General features: G+C 54.0%; 4 protein-coding genes across 4 annotated transcripts; 1 reads left to right on the forward strand and 3 right to left on the reverse strand.

The window, feature by feature from the left end:
- Positions 1-2948: 2948 nt before the first annotated feature.
- On the reverse strand, positions 2949-7346 carry V1518DRAFT_225127 (fungal-specific transcription factor domain-containing protein). Its single transcript, XM_066900946.1, has 2 exons — positions 6974-7346; positions 2949-6922 (listed from the first exon to the last, which is right to left on the reverse strand). The coding sequence occupies exons 1-2, from the start codon at positions 7182-7184 to the stop codon at positions 3078-3080; spliced, it is 4056 nt and encodes a 1351-aa protein (XP_066760126.1). The 5' UTR covers positions 7185-7346; the 3' UTR covers positions 2949-3077.
- Positions 7347-9078: 1732 nt separating this feature from the next.
- On the reverse strand, positions 9079-11392 carry V1518DRAFT_414516 (Man1-Src1p-C-terminal domain-containing protein). Its single transcript, XM_066903592.1, has 6 exons — positions 11323-11392; positions 11061-11251; positions 10777-10998; positions 10597-10722; positions 9801-10547; positions 9079-9750 (listed from the first exon to the last, which is right to left on the reverse strand). The coding sequence occupies exons 1-6, from the start codon at positions 11348-11350 to the stop codon at positions 9199-9201; spliced, it is 1866 nt and encodes a 621-aa protein (XP_066760127.1). The 5' UTR covers positions 11351-11392; the 3' UTR covers positions 9079-9198.
- A 142-nt stretch (positions 11393-11534) lies between these two features.
- On the forward strand, positions 11535-14537 carry V1518DRAFT_414518 (WD40-repeat-containing domain protein). Its single transcript, XM_066903593.1, has 8 exons — positions 11535-11748; positions 11809-12023; positions 12081-12539; positions 12590-12686; positions 12740-12862; positions 12919-13179; positions 13231-14242; positions 14312-14537. The coding sequence occupies exons 1-7, from the start codon at positions 11641-11643 to the stop codon at positions 14047-14049; spliced, it is 2082 nt and encodes a 693-aa protein (XP_066760128.1). The 5' UTR covers positions 11535-11640; the 3' UTR covers positions 14050-14242; positions 14312-14537.
- V1518DRAFT_392564 (DDHD domain-containing protein) lies at positions 14071-15925 on the reverse strand (the record flags this gene model as incomplete). Its single annotated transcript, XM_066901776.1, has 2 exons — positions 14071-14473; positions 14798-15925. 2 exons carry the CDS (start codon positions 15923-15925, stop codon positions 14168-14170), a joined length of 1434 nt encoding a protein of 477 aa, XP_066760129.1. The 3' UTR covers positions 14071-14167.
- Between the last annotated feature and the right edge of the window lie 818 nt (positions 15926-16743).

Raw genomic sequence — 16743 nt, forward strand, 5'->3', positions numbered from 1 at the left:
GGTCGCGCAATTCTCGCTTGCAGTTGCTGATATAGGGGGCTGTTGCAACGAGTCGTGATTCTACGACGACATCCCAGCGGACAGTGAGTACTACATATTCGGTCTGATGCACTCACGCGGTCGATGCTACTACGGCTGCAGAGGTTTCCACCCATGCAATGCAGGTCGTTGGCCTTGGTGCGCGATCTGTTAGTACGTAGATTCAAACGCGGAGAGGAATGATTTCCAGATTGCGTATGCATGTTGCTGCTACTGGATGCCAACGACTGCGCTCGCGGATTCTGATTCTGACTATCTTCCAAGGTCTGGGCGTTGTAGCATGGTCGTGTTCGTAGGGGCTGCTTAGAACTGTGATACGCTCCGACTGTTCATCTGTGCAACAGTACACGTAGTGAGAACAAAACGATCAACAAACAGCGAGCACAAACAGACACACAAATCAGGAGAGAAGTAAAAGACAAGCCCATCCAAGTATAGAAGCTGTACGAACGTAAAAAAAAATGCACACGAGCCGAGAATGGACGCGTTCCAACAAAATACGCGTCGCAAATCCGGCTGGCGTTGTTGCGGCGTTGCTGTTCCCGACCTGGTAACCCCAACACCGCGCACGCACATAGGTGTCAGCAGCACGCGTCGCGAAGGACGATCTTCTAGGTCTCGAATCGTTTACTTGACTCCTCGGAGATTCCATCGTCAACAATAAAACCTTTGATTAACTGAAGCGCTCTGTGTTCGTCTGTTGAGCTCATGTTGCGCTTTGGCTATTGTGTTTAGGACACGCGATGCAGCGAGCCTGCTTTTTTACACTTGCCACGCCTGGAGCAAATCTCGTGAATAGTCCTAAGATCTAATGATGGTGCTCGGATTAAGCGTAATTTAAAATCTGCCCAAAGAACGCGAGATGATGCGTGCGTAAAGGTGTTTGTCGCGGCCTGCGACGTACACAAACTATACGCGTCCGTCCGTTTACCAATCTTCGCGCCCTCTTTGCCCATTTACAGTTTACCTCATTCTATCTTACCACTCTGCCTTCCGCTCTCTTCCTCTCCCGCCACGCCAGCAGCCACTCATTCATCTACTGACTGCCACCAGTACATATTGACCACACACGACGTGACTTACAATAACTTGCAACAGACACGAGCAGCAACAGTAGAGAGATCTGATTCAGGTATTTCGTCGACGGACGCGGCCAGCCGCGTCGTTGCACCAACAGCATCCTATCTAGGTCTTGACTCGACCACATCCGGATGATATCGTATGGCGAGTATAACCAATTATCCGCGTTAACTGTCGAGTCAGGTAATCGATATATCATTGGAACCGTCCAGCGCCACTTTTATTCCCCGCGAATGAGTATTCCCTGCTTCTGTGGCCTCGTGTGGTGCTGGTCAGATCTCATATAGGAACTCGAACGACTATACGTTCACTCAAGTTTATAGAGTGAGTTAGCTTATATTTCAGAGCACTAGTTAATGTCTTCGTTATAGGTCATCAATCGTCGAGATTGGAGCACCAAGCAGTGAAGTATCCCCCTTCCTTAGGCCACGAGTGCTAATCAGATCTTCGTTCGGAACTGCAGACGGTAATTTCGGCCCAATTTTCCACTGAAGAATTTGTGCTCAATGCGCTAAGGTTATGTCTCTCGAGGTCATGGCCTAATATGGCAAACAGCTTAATATCTCAAAGTGTTGATATTATTCGTCTAGGGCATCGGTGGTAATTTCATCACTCGCACGGTCGAAGACCTGGCTGAGCGGTATGTCTAAGCTTGCATGTACTTGTCTGTGGTAGAGTCAGGTGGAGTCGTCGGTGGATCGCATGGAACTAGTGGACGGTGTTAGAGGGATTTACTCCAGAGATCGATATATACTCCCACCAGTGCCTCCAAACTTGGACATATGTTTACCACGTCCGTAAACATGAGCGGCGCATAATACAACGCGTTCGTGTCCCCGTACATAGAGCGTCGGTAATCGAAGCGGCGGTATGCAATCGGACCGTGCGGGTACAATGCGAGGACTCGCTCACAACACGACAAATACTACAGACCGTGGACCGTCTTCCTCGTTGGAGGCGTGCCGCATGTGGATAGGGTTTGTACCCCGCAAAATAACGTACAGGGGGCAGCTGCTCAGGATTCAAGAACCAGTGCTCTCTGTCTTGCGTTTGACGCGTTTCATACGCAGGAACTAGAGTCGGCGCTATGCCATCCAGTTGACAATCAACTGCCACCAGAGCCAGCGACCAGTCTTGCGCGCTAAGCCGCTTTCAACGTTAACGGTCAAATCTCGCGACTTTGGTGGCAGGAATCTCAATTTATAGAGTTCAGTGGCAGATTCGCACAGTGCACCGCCCGCCCTTAACCTATACGCTCAGAAAATTGGCACTTCAAGCTGCCGCTGCCAGACTCTCTGTGTCCGCCTCACTTGTGAATTTGCTCAGGCACTAAGCCGATTTTAGACTTGGGTGGTAAACTCTGGCAGTCAAACGTTGAGACTATCGAGTAAAAGTCACATACAAATTTGGCGTTGGGCCGGCTCCGGCTGGGGCCATCGGGACAAAACGTCGGAGCTAGAGAGAGGATCCGGAAACGGTCCGACAAGCATATGGAAGAAAGTACGTACAGTCTTCGTTGTAGACGAAGGCTGCCGCAGATTCTTGAACGAGACACTGTTAATTCTTCTACACTCTAAGCATTGCTGGATAATCGCGTAAACAAACGCTGGCTGGACCCGCGGATCGTGAACCGGTAGTCTCGAATGCTCCTGCGCTCCTGGAGAGTTACGCTGTTGCAGAAGAGGCATCACAGCCTGCATCGATGTCCGCCTTGGGCTGACAGTACAGCAACGAGTATTCCTTCCTACGCACTACCCTATGGTACATACGCACAGAAACAGAAACAGAAACAGTACATGCATAAAACACATACATAGTTATACATCATCACATACATACAAGAATTGTTAGGCATATCGTACACAAATATAACGCACCAACATAACCCAGTGCAGCACACAATCAACGAACTAACCAACTGTGCAAAATAAGGAGAGAAGAAAAACCAACGCAGCGAGTTAATCATACTCCTTCAAGATGTTGTTCAAGACCTCGTAGCCGCGCAGCACAAAGCCCCATTTGATGGGCATCAGCACTGCAGTCGAGAAGGCGATCAGGCCGATGACCAGTTGTTTGCGGTCGCCGACCGGCGCTTTGCTGGAGCCCCGGCCGCCAGTCGCAGTGGCCTGAGAGGACGCGCCGTCCTTTCCTGACTGTTGCGCTGTCGTGGTAGAAGTGATGGTAGTGGACGGTCTCGGGAGTGAGCTGCCAGAAACATTGCTCCCGCTCTGCGACACGTCAGCGGCTGCCGTGCTCACTGCGTCTGTTGCGCCTGGACCGGCGGCGCCGGTTCTACTACCGATCTCACCGAGATTCTCCTGGCCGAGGTCGCACATAGACCGGAGATACTTGATCGCGTCCTGTTTCGCGAGACTGTATTCGATCGTGCGCCCGTTAACGGACCAGTACCGCGCGTTGTTGCGCGTAAAATGCCGATGGCCCGAGCCCGGCGGCGGCACGGTCTCGTCACGGTGACACACCTCGAACGACCAGATCGTCAGCGTGGCGAGGTACACACCCCAGGGAATGTGCACGGCCTGGTCGAGCAAGCCCTCATTCTCGGTGATCCGCCTCATGAACTGCAACGAGTGCCACGTCGCCAGTCGGCCGTCTTCCGACCGCGCCCATTGGTGCACGGCTTTATTGCAGTTCTCCCTATCGACTGGGTGAATTTTCCGGCCAAGTACGTTCGGCGAGCCCGCGTTGATACGCAGATTCATGGTGTCGACGTGTAGAGCCATCAGGCCAAGTTGGAACATTGCCCAGTTCGAGCACAACATCGGCGAGTTCGTGTTGTAGTCGTTCATGGTCCCCATGAGTACCGTGCCGAGCGGGCTCTGTGACAGCACGGAGGACCCTGCGTCGTGCGAGCCGTCGGTGTACACGCTGCCAGGCGTCGACGACGTGCGCGGAGACTGGTCCGCAGGATACATCACAGCGGACGTGATTGTCGGAAGGTTAGACTTACTGAGCTGGTAGTCAAAGTAGCCCTTCCAGTTGTCGAACGAAGATTCAAGTCGGTTCTTAAATTCCGTCATGCGCCGCTTGGATACGATGCCCATGTCGAGTAGTCCGCGAGACTGCATGTCCCAGCATATACTCAGCAACCCATGCAACAAAATAAGGCACGAAAACTGTGAAAACGTCGCGAGCTGAAACTGCTTCTGGTCTTCGTTCGAGAGCCTGATGAGCCTCTTGAGACTGTGCAAAAACGACGGCCACAGAGTCTCCTGGTTCGAGTGCCCGTTGAACTTACCGGGCTGTTGGCTGTCGTTGCTGCGAAACTGGATACCCGCCTCGGCAACCTTGCACTGCTGGTTGTACATCTGGTAAAACTCGACGCCGTCCACAGCAGCCCAGCACGCGTCTGTCGAAGGCAATTCGAGACGCACCTCGAAAGCGGAAAGGATTGGACTGTGCCGGAAGAGCGTTGCATGCTGCGTGTCGCAGATGAACGCAAAAAACGCGGTGCGCTTGGTGGTTTCAAAAACAACCCACTCCCGCCACTGCTGGTCCAACAAGACCGAGTCTGATGTATCGACCACTGAAGGCTCGATCAGACCCTTGAGATATCCAGAGAAATGCATAAGAGCAATATTCGTGCCGTGGAAAAACTGTGACATATCGTACTGGACAGTGCTGCCGAGCATCTTGTCGAAGTAATTCGTGAGAAGCAGGGTCTGGTGCACCCAGAGCTGCACCTGCGGTTGGTCTTCAATCATAAGAAACACGATGTTGCGGAACTTGCGGTGAATCAAAATCGCAAGATCTGAGGCTTCACGGTCGGTAGAATAAGCCATGCCAATCGTGACAATAGCAACAATCAGTACCGGCTCCATAACCGACGGATCGAATGTTGCGCGGTGGAGAATGGGGTATAGTGGATCAAAATGGACCCAATACAGATTTAAATACTGCTTGACTGCGGCGAGAGAAAAGTACGGGTTGTCGAATGTAATCTCACGAATTGGCTCCAAAACTCGAATCATATTGGCGTGGACTTCATCGCTGATGTCCTTGTCGTCCTTCTTCATGCGCGATTCACTCTGCTTGCGCAAGAGCGATGGCGACCGAGTGTCGGACTCCGGGAATGTACGCAGACTGCTGTCATTAGCAGAAACTGGAATGACCGAACCGATGTCGCTAGAGTTGCGTGACAATGCTGTCGACTCCGTGGTTCTAGACACGTTACTGTTGTCCGAAGATCCATGGTTGACGGGAATAGTCGCGGTCATTTCCGGGTCGACCGTGCTAATAGACTTCTGTCGGAGAAGACCTAGAGAGGTATAATCGGAACGCGGAGCGCGACGATGCATACCAACGCGGTCGGTAGAGGACCGCATCTGGCTTAAAGGCTGCTGCTGTTGCTGCAGGCCATAGTTCGGCGCCACAATGCTGCTAGTGAAGAGATCGCTCGAGCGCCTTGACGATCTGGCCGACTTCTCGCCGTGAGAGTAATCTCGAGGCTGCGACCAATTGTGGTCCGGGTTGTTGATGACAACTGGGGCCTGAGTCGAAAGGAGACTCTCATGGGATGACTCGGAAGACCAAAAGTCGGACCCAAAGAGCCATGCGTAGTGGTCCGATAGACTGAGATCGAAACTATCAAGTGCAAAGGGCGCCCACTCAGGGCCATCGCCATAGGGAAGTCCGTACTGCATATCGTGAGCAGGAACTTCCAAAGAAGGAGCCTCGACAACAGCGACAGCTGAAGATTGCGGTGGCGGCTGGGAAGGAGGCGGCAGCGAGGACTGCTCCTGCTGTTGCGGATGTTGCGGCGGTACTGGCTGTGGTTGTTGCTGGGACGACGGCATGGGAAGCTGCAGTGACTGGGACACGATCGCGGCCGGAGACGGCGTGTTGGTTCCCGACCTTCCCGTAGAGGAGATTCTGGGAAGAGACGACAAGGGCGACTGGTGCAGCGGGAGTGGGAGTCGACTGTAGGCAGACGGGTCCGTGGAGGTGTGGTAGTACACGTCTCCATGCGGTGCTGAGATCTGCTTGATGGTCGGCTTGGCGTCACCTGAGGGATCGTCGTAGAGCAGCTTGAGCGGAAGCGAGCGCGGCGAGTTGTCGGACGGCGGGGGGGCACCAGATATGTGTGGCTGATGAAGAAGCGAAGAGAGGGCAGGCGGTGTACCGACAGAAGGCACAGCGGCAGGCGAAGGCGCTCCGGACGTCAGACGCGGCGAATTGGCGTGCATCTGCGAAGCGTAGGCTTGCTGCTGGTGGCTGGGCACCATTGATGGCAGCGGCGATGGAGTCGGCGTGTTCGCGACGCCGTGGTGGGGTAGTAATGGAGACTGCAAAGCCTGCGGCAAGGGCACTGCACCGGGGCCAAGGCCGTAGGACCCACCAGGTGAAGGTGCACCAGAACCAGGCTGCATCGGGGGGGGCGGATAGTGCAGCGGTGGCGGCGGGGCATAGAGCTGGTGGTGGTGGTGCTGCGGAGGCGGAAGCGCATAGTCGGAGACGGACCGAGGACTGGAGCTTTGATGCCTGAGTGGCGCAGATTGCGCTATTCCGGGTAGCGAGAGCATTGGCGGCGGCGGAAGCTGCTGCTGCTGCTGCTGTTGCTGCTGCTGCTGCGGGGGCTGTGGACCAGCCTGCGCGTCTTGGTGGTCATATGACGGTGTAGCATATGGGCCTGAGGCATCTCGAGGGAGGCGGGCGCCGAGACGGTCGAGCGCCTCGCGCTTCTGGCGCTTCTCGTGGGTCTTTGTGGAAAGATGCTTCTCGAGCAAGTCCTGGCGAGCAAACTGCGACGGGCAGATGGGACACTGGTACGGCCGGACTTCGAGGTCTGGGGATGGTTAGCACGAGAAGAAAAGAGATCCGGCGAGGAGTTGCTTACGATTGGCGGCATGGCGCGCGAGGTAATCCTTGCGGTTGAACGTCTTGCCGCAGCCGGGATGGAGACACTTGAACTTTTTCTCAGGGCCTTTCGCGGCCACGAGGTCTGGGCGACGCGAGTCTGGCGCGATGGCCGCTGTGGCGGCGGCAGCCACTGGAGGCGGCGGAGAGCCCGAGTCGCTGATGGCTGCAGCGGGACGCTTGTCAGACATGAAGGTGAAGAGGGACGGCGGCTTCGGCGACGGCGGCGCGGGTAGGGCGGGGGAATTAGACAGAGACCAGTCGCATTGCCACGGAGGGGGTGCGACGCAGCCGGGGAGCGGGGCGTGGGGAAAGAGACGGAGGTGGGGGACGAGGTGCTAGCCGGTGGCGCAAGGAGAGGGAGTTGTGAGAAGAGGGCGTGGTGAGAAGAGGGTTGTGGGTTTGGAGATTCGCAGGGGAAGAAGAGGAAGAAAAAGCTGGGGCAGCGGCGAGGAGGCTGGTGGGACGCGGAGAGCGGAGGGCGACGCTCTGGGCAGAGGCAGGAGCACACCGGCGATGCGGCGCAGAGTTTGGAGGCAACGGCGTTCGCGGCTTCTACGGCGGCGCGATCGCGGGCGAGTCTGCGCGACAGCGGCGGCGGCGCTGCTGCGATTGCTTCTTCTCGTCTTCTCTTTCCCTCGTCATTCCAGTCGTGGGCCCGACCCGCAGCGCAACAACGGCACCGCCGCAATGCTCGTGGCCTAGCGGCCGCTGCCTACTCCAGGGCTATATAGCACCACCACGCCACTTGTGCCCCGCGCATCCGCCGCGCGACAGTGCACTTGTGCCGTAGCCGCACGGCACCGCACTCAGAGTTTCATTCGCTAAACCTTAATATAGTAGCACATCGGCCGCCACGAGCCCCGCATTCTGACAATAATCACGTGCTGTTGCAACCCCAGGGTGTCAAACCAGCACGCACGGACGCGCCGCGCCATCGTGAACTCCGAATTTAACGCTGCCACTCTCGAGCCACTCTCGAGACGTCACGTCAATCTTCATTTGCCATCCCCTGAGCCACCCCTGATCTCATCCACCCCCTCACCTGTTGTAGATTTTCTGTTCTTTCCAACTCTGCCTACACTTCCTTGAATCACACAGTCACTGCAATTGACGACGTTGCCCCGGCCGACAAACTTTACGCCCTCGCATCATCACACCGCCGTGCTCGCATATCCTTCTCTAACCGCCGTGCGGCCAGATTTACCTCTAAACTCACCATCGAGCCCGTCTACGCCTCTACATTCCGTAATGGCGTTTGCAAATTTCCCCGCAGCCAGGACTACACTCGCTCCGACAATCCATACTTCGGCACCCACATAGGCCGAATCGGGAATCGCACTCTGGGCGTGGCCTTCGAGCTTGACGTGCGAGTTATGAGTTTACGGCTAACAATAGAGAGCATGCATTCTATGATTGAGTGCGTGGTTTTGACAAGGTCATGCTTGGTGGTGTTGAGGTGCTCCGGCGGAATTAGCTGCATGCTCATAATAGCTCAGGTTCACCTAGAACTCTCTGCACATAGGTGAGGGCTTTCCCGGCGACATCACAGTGTCCGTTACATACTTGCTCTAAGACCCCTATTTGGGTGGCGCAGTCACATCGAGTATCGTATCATCCTCATCGGGCCTGGATATATCTCCAGCATCATCATAACCTCACGAGTCACTCGTATTTCAACATAGGTAAGTGACGCCACCCTCGCTGGCACAAAGTTCATCCCCGGCATTGCCTTGCACCAAGCCATGGATGACATGGCCATCCGCACCGGCGTTATAGCTCCACGCCCCAATGTCTTTACAGACTCCTCCGCACTAACACTGGATCCCGTTCATGCAGCCTCTGACCGTTACGTCGACCTCGCCGAAGCACTTTCCATCCCTCTCGACATCCGCCCTCTACCCTACGCTCCATGGTCTGCATATTCCACCAAACACCGGTATCCACCTTCACGCCAAAACCACCGATCACGCGTTCCAGCCCTGCACCAGCAAATTCATCAACGTCAAACACTGCAATCCCGAACAGGCTGTCTTCTGCCTTGACAGCTCGCATAGTCCTGCATGGGCACACATACTCATCCTCTCCAAAAACACTGACTAGCGGAGCACAACGAAAGTCACCCCGCATTTATTATCATACATCGGTATTAAAAAATTACACGGTCTCCCACGTAGTCGTACACTATCATATCTCCCAGATCACTTACATCCCAATCCACTCCCATATTCGCATAATCTCTCCGTGCAGTTCCATCTGCCGACTCCGTACGTTCGCATTGGCCTCAATCTTGCCCTGAACGTCCCCCCACACTCGCCGTCGCTCCCCCGCGTCGTCCACGTGCGCGTGTGCAAGCAACCGGTCTTTCAGCTGCGCCACAACAACAAACCGTTGCGTTCGGCCCGTTATGTCACCGTCACTCTGAACTTGTTGCTCGTACAACACCGATAAACACTGGCGTACGAGCTCTTGGACCTTAGCTTTTCGTGTCCGGTAGCGCACCGCCACGTTCTGAACGATGAGCACGACGAGAGTGATGAACACAAGACTGGTGATGCTGCCCTTGTTCGCCTCGATAAACCCACGCACCTCCCGTCGTAGAATACATCCAATCGGAAACTCGCTGCCAGACGACGAACCAACTCGTTCCTCCGCCGTCGTATCTGTTGTGTCAACCACATAAATCTCTGCCCGCTCCGGTAGATCTTTCCATGCCAACGCCCAGAGTTCCTCAAACATCTCATCTGACAGCGCAATCTGTTCCCTGTTAGCTTCTGCACTAGCACATCAACTCAAACCCCACGTACAGATTTCATGCTGTACAGCTTCTGCTTCAACTCTCCCTGTGCCATCGTCGCATCATTCCCAGCGCTGCCATCCGTACAACACTGCACCTCGGCATTCCGTACACGCAACACATGCACAATCTCCTCCAATAGAATCCGCGCGCGCTGCAACTTCGCTGTATCCGGCGCACATGTCGGCGCAACTGGCAGCAGCCCACCAAACGCGAGCAGGCTCTTGCGCTGGACGAACTCACTCTCGCATTCGGACCGGAAATGCGGACGACAAATCGCGTGCGCGGGACATGGCGTGCACCGCGGCTCAATGTACCAGCGGAGAGTATTTGGCTCGTAACTGGACACGTAAGTCCCCAAGCCCGTGACGTCGCAGTACCCAATCCGGAATTTCTCGTTGCGCCAGAAGACAAGATATGATAACCCGATCACAACAGCGAGCCAGGATAAAAAACTTACGACTGGAAACTTAAATGACGACGAAGACTGTGGCTCCAATGAGTCGTTGTGCTCATCGCCTACCTCTCCGTCCATACCCTCAACCTCGCTATCAGAGATCTCCTCGTCGTTATCCTCCAAAATGGGCACGCCTGACTCATCGGAGATGATATATTCCGACGCAAAAAGCGCCGGCGACCCGGATGCCGACGTGCTGCGCTCGCTCGGGCTCGAGAGTCGTGATGATGGCCGCGATCCGGTCACGCTGTCAGGGGGTGTCGTAATTACCGGTGGAGATATCACAAAAGGCGTTTCGATCTGCATTGCAGTTAGTACTTCGGCACCATGGCGGCTAATTAACACTTACGTTTTGCTTTCTGAGCGTGCTGGGCACGCTCTTCCTCGATCCACCAGACATTCGCTGTGGCCGCGGCGTTTGAAACGGATTTTCTTGCGAAAACGTCGGCATCTCAACCTGCGCTTCATCTGATCCCTAAACCACAGTCAATATACTGTCTCCTTCCTCTTCACACTCCCAAACACATACAAACTCTGTACTCGGCGCAGTCGTGACAATAGTCTCTTCTTGCTCGAACACAATCTCCTCTTCCGGGGACGACACAATCCGGCGTCTCGTCGACGTGCGCGGCGTGCGCGTCGCCTGTCGCGCACTACTTCGCTTCTTCGTCGCCGGCGTTTTTGCCGCACTATTGGCCGGCGTCGCGGGTGTCTGCGTTTGCTGTCGCGATCTCGTTACGGGTAAGACGTGCTATATAACCATTAGTCTCCGCACTATTATCCTATCATTCCAGACGACGCGCTGTGACTTACAGCATCGATTATATCTGGTACTGGTTGCCCATCACTTAGCTTCGCGCGCGCAAATTCCTCAGAGTTCGGCGTAATATGTTCTCGAAATAATTCGATTAACACCGCTTTCTTCGCCGAGGACGGGAAGTCGACATTGTGGAAGATCAGAATGCGACGCAGATCTGCGACACGCAGTGACTGCGGATCAAAATCTGGACGTGCATTGTATTAATACCTCATCTGTACTCCATAAGACGCTGACTCAAACACAAAATAAACTCACCAGGCTGCAAATACTCAGTGTTGTCCATAATTGCGATTGTAAAACAAAAGGTCTTGCGTGTGAGCAAGCAAGCAGAAAGAGCGGGGACATAAATCTAGAGATTGACGTAAACAAAGCAATCAGGGTTAGGGCGCAGATTGCACACGTGACATTTCAAATCTCTGCGGACTAGGGTTGGAGAGTGCGGCTCAGTACGAATCCCGTGTTCAACGCGTTCTCCACAACAAATGCGACGCGACTTCCAGCGACAGCAAACGCTGCCGGAGGCGCTGCTATGCGACGGGACCCGCAAGCAAGCGTAATACTTGACGACTTCAAATGGAACGGCGAAAGGCTGAGATTGAGGCAAAAAAGGCGAAGCTCGCTGATCTTAAGCGGCAGCGCGAACAGCGGCAACAGCAGCACGGCGCGATACCGCGCGACGTGGTACGTATTCAGAGGGTGTATGGTAAGAACCACGGCTTGCTGACATGATGTGCATAATAGATGTCTACTCCACCGCGGGTGCCGAGCTTCGATCGCAGATCCGACATCGACCAGCTCGTGGCGAGTCTCGTTGGTTCACCTCGAGGAACATCGACGTCGAGTACCGGGTCCGCGGCAGCTGCGCTAGGGAAGACGGAGCAGCATGATTCGCGGAGTACGAGCGCCGACGTGTCGTTTGACAGCAGCGACTTGTCGTTTTCTTTATCCGAAAAGAAGTGCGCTTCACGTATTAGTCGTGTTAAGCAAAGATAGAGACTGACAAAATTGTATAGAACGTCTTCTGCAGAACTGACAATAGCAACCGCTACGATTTTTGAAGTTCTCTCTACTACAGATACCATGACTACAACTGCTATTACAGCAACGCCGAAGATTGCATACTCTAAAGAGGTACAGACTGACGAGTCTTGGCTACGCGACCACGTGAACGATCCATGTCGAGACGATTTGTCCGACGCCTCAGCCGCCGCAAGTGACAGCAAATTACGCGACGCTGTAACCGTAACAATAAGTTCGACACCATCGCAGATAACAGCGGCTGCTGACCAAAGGACCTCCCCTCTTCCTCCGCCACAGCTCCTGCGACATCTCGATCCCGAAACCACTGCTGGCGTATTCCGCTCCTCGGACTTTCTCCGATTTATAGACACTTCGAGCAAAATTGTTGAACGGGCGCTAGATGATGACTACGATATACTTATCGACTATTCATCTGTTTCAGAAACAAAAGTGTACGTTCTCTTGAACTACCCGGAGTAATCCTTCCTCACAAAGTTGTTAGTGCGAAAGCCGACTGGAAACTGAAGCAGTCACGACAATTTTACTCACAAACTTGGTCGGCGAGTCGTGCTATCACGTCGATAGACTGGTCGTCCGAGGTATGCGATTCCAATTGCTCCAGTACTTACACTTAATACTAACATCCATAAAGTTTTCAGAGCTTGTCCTGACGTCGTACGCTAAGAATCCAAGTTCTTCACGTGAATCACTCGGCATAGTACAAGTCTGGAACATGCACCTCTCGGACCGCGCTGAATACATATTTCACGCACAGGCATGTCCTCTCCACCTTTTATCCTCTACCACACTATCCTCTAACACCCCCCACAGAGCGACATACTCACCGCAAAATTCTCACCATTCCATCCAAATCTTATTGTTGGTGGTTGCTACAATGGTCAAATCCTCGTGTGGGACACCCGTTCGAAAGCACCCGACCCGGTGCAACGATCCCCTCAGAACGGAGCCGGACATACGCATCCGATATACTCGTTGACTTTTTTAGGCACCCAGAACGCGCATGGCCTATTGAGTAGCAGTACCGACGGGCGCGTGTGCTACAGTACCTTGGATATGCTGGCGCGGCCAAGTGTGAGTTTATCATGTGGTGCGAATCATGTAGCTGGGCTAATATGAACACAGGAAATCAATGATCTAAAATTACCACCGCCCTCACGCACGGAAGATCTTGCGCCAACCGTTCTCGGCGTCTCTTCCTCCGCCGATACTAGCTTCTTTCTTGCAGGCAGCGAAGACGGAAACATATACACCTACAATCGCAGCGCACGGATGGGCGCACAAGCGGGACTTAACATCAACTCTACCTATCGTGGCCATTTTGCACCAGTAACCGGGTTGAGTTTTCATCCCGCCAACGGGCTCTTCGATTTAAGCGATCTCGTTCTATCGTGTAGTCTAGATTGGACTATCAAACTATGGCAAGTTGCCCAACCTGCCACTGCGACAACCTCCGCTTCGTCGCAGGCATCCTCGGGAGCATTGCTGTCTTCCTCCGCCACATCATCAGCTGCACCCTCAGCAACAAGTACAGGTATCGCGCCGTTGATAGACATCCCCGTCGAAGACGCCGTGTACGATGTCGCGTGGAGCCCTATCAAATCTGGGGTCTTTGCCTCCGCAGGCTGCGCCGGCACACTTGACGTCTGGGATCTCGCCCTCGAGCAAGAAGTCCCCATGGCAAGCGAGCGACCAACACCGTACCTTGACCCAACCAAGGCGGCACGATCATCACCACAAGGTGCTACGATCACCGCCCCCACCGGACCGCCCCGCGTCGCGCTGAACAAGGTCGCATGGAGCCATGATGGCAAACGTATTGCGACGGGCGGACTTTCATCTGTGGTTAACGTGTTCGACGTTGGGTCCGAGCTAGCCCTGCCCCGAGCTGACGAGTGGAAGGATATGCGCAATCTTATCATGAAATACAAAACAGCTCAATAAACACGCTGCAGGAGCAGAATATACAAAAATAAAATGTATTTGCTCAACTAGGTGTCTAAAAACTCCGCTTCCGTCCCACCAAAGATGCAAAGCGCGCCGTTCCAACCTACACAGCTACCTATTTCATGGCGACGTTAAAGTCCTCCAACGTGTTATCAACCCCGGGCTCTCGACTACACTCCACCGCGACAAGGTAAGCGAACTCCTTATTCTCCCAATAGCCCGAATGCGCGGTCAGTATGCTGATATACTGGTTATCGAGTGGACCAGACGGCTGTACGACGTAGTCAATCTGTCCATTTTCGTTCAAGCATCGCATACGCGCGTCGATGACTTTCTGATATCTCCAGTCCACCGAGGTTAACCCTGGCCGCGAGGACGGACCGGCCGTCGGCCCGCGCGTGAAGGAGTACGTGGTGTTGTACTGCGGACGTCCGGAACCTGCGTGCACCGTCCCAGAGTTTATAAGCTCCGTTTTGTTCTCCGACCCCGCTTTGCTGCTTCTATCACTCGTTATCGCGCCGTCTTCAAATGTATCCACATCTTCCTCGTCGTAGCTGCTGATAGAGCTACTACTATCAAGAATGCCTCGCTCATCTTCATGAGCTTGTTTTTTCCGTTTTCGCGTCGACTCGCGATTCTCTTGAATCCGCTCACCAGCCTGGAATCGCGGGTTCATTCGGCGCGCAACTGATACCGCGACTTTACTACCGACAGCAGTCGCCGTGTCTCTCATGCGCTGCCGCACATCTCGCGCCTTGCGCTGCAACGACAGCGCGGTACTCGGCACGGCTGTATCAGACTCCGCGCCGCTGGCACGTCGAAACACGCGCGATATCAAGCTCTCTTGAGAGATAGGAATCATCAAACTCGTGCGCTTGATTCGCTCCGCGTAGTTCGGATCAACACACGGATTCAATCTGTATGCAATCGGATCCGACGTGTGGATCACGTTATAGATGTTTTCCACCGCCAGACACCCATAAACGCCGCCGTGATTGATGCCGATGTCGTTAGATGTGAGTGACGCAAAAAGTGCCTGCGCCTCTGCCACGTTTCCGTCACTTGACTGTGCCAGATAGTTCAGCACGTGCGACAGTCTCGTCTGCGACATGATTCGCGGCATGAGGTTGACTCTGTTGAGTAGCAAAAAGAACCCAACAGGGCTTCCAGCGACAAAAAAATTCCGGACAGGAAATTCTAATAGCAACTCCGCCTCCTCGCTTGAATTCTCGTTCTGGGAATATAATGGCGGTGGCACGGTCGGTTGTTTAGACAAAATATCAACCGCAATGACAGAGCCGAGAGAATGGCCGATAATAGAGACCTTGCCACGCCATCCGGGATTGTTCCTCATCCACAGTCGATAAATCCGATTAGCTTCCGCAGCGACGGCATGCAATACACGAGGTTTGTGGCGGGATAAGTAATATGGAATGTCAAGCAGGACGTCTGAAATGATATTTCGCACTGTCGGAATGGTTGATGGTGTGATATCTGCAAGTGAAAATGCTCTGTGGATCGGTACGCCGTTGGTCTGTAGATAATCTTCCTCAGAACTTGCGGAAGTAACGTCTTCGTAGTCAAAATTGATTTTTCGCCGCCAATTGATAGGTAATACAGCCGGCGGCGGTTTGTGTAGGGCCAAGCTCTCATGTTGCTTTGCCATGAGAACGCGAAAATTGTTGATGGCATAGGTGAAGTCAAATGTTTCGACGCGCTCGGATAGCTTCTGGCCGATGCCGTGAATAACAAAGACCAGATGTTCGACATCGTTTGCGCTCCATTCTGTTTCCGGTTCCTTGCCACCACCATTTTTCCATGCAAAATAGTCAAACCCGCGCCTGACCACGCCTTCAATACCCTTTCCGGGCATGAGAATGGTCATTCTGCCGGGCTGCTTGGACACGGAGCCCAAAACCCAAGCAATACCTCGGGTCACGCCGGAGCGGCGACCGGCAAATGTCCTGTCTATGATAGTATCGGGGATTAAAACAGCAAAACCTTCACGTTTGTTGGCATAGCTGTCCTGTAAGCCCGCATTTTCAAACTTTCCAGGGATGCGACGTGTATATTCATCCAAGCGGTCGACCACACGCGTTGGTATCATGCGCTCGACGGGGAGAGGCCAAAACACGGCGGAGGCGCTACTGGAGATTGGAACCTTGATTTTGCTTTCCGCGTCGCGACCGACGCGCCGGATGGCTTTGAGTTCGGAAATATAGGTTGGCGTCCATGGCTGCAGTTCAAGAAACCCGTGCTCGAGATTTGCGACCATGTCGAGGTCAGTAATTGGCAGAGATGCATATCTCTGCCGGTAAGCTGGAGCTCGGCGACGTGATGAAGATATTGATGCCGGATAGGAGGATGTGTAAAACCATGTTGCTCGGACAACGTGGGCAGTGTCGTGCATGGGGTTCCAATAGACTGGCACCAGAGTCATGACACATGGTCCCAGAACATCTCTTCGCTCTGTGGCACAGTCGTCAATGGTACCGCCATCTCCAGGAACAAATTGGACAGCATACAGCCTGGCGGCACCGACAATTACCGTGACCGGCGGCTGTTTCTTGCTGTTCTTGCCCTTAGAAGTCGTCTCGATAGCAGGTGCGTATGATTTGGACACAAAAATGGCGTGCCAAGCAGCCTCCAGCCTAGCATTATCTTCCGGAGTGAATGGCACCCAGTTAGTCT

Source organism: Limtongia smithiae (assembly GCF_038497785.1).
Source record: "Limtongia smithiae strain NRRL Y-17922 unplaced genomic scaffold V1518scaffold_4, whole genome shotgun sequence".
Taxonomy (NCBI): Eukaryota; Fungi; Ascomycota; class Lipomycetes; order Lipomycetales; family Lipomycetaceae; genus Limtongia; species Limtongia smithiae.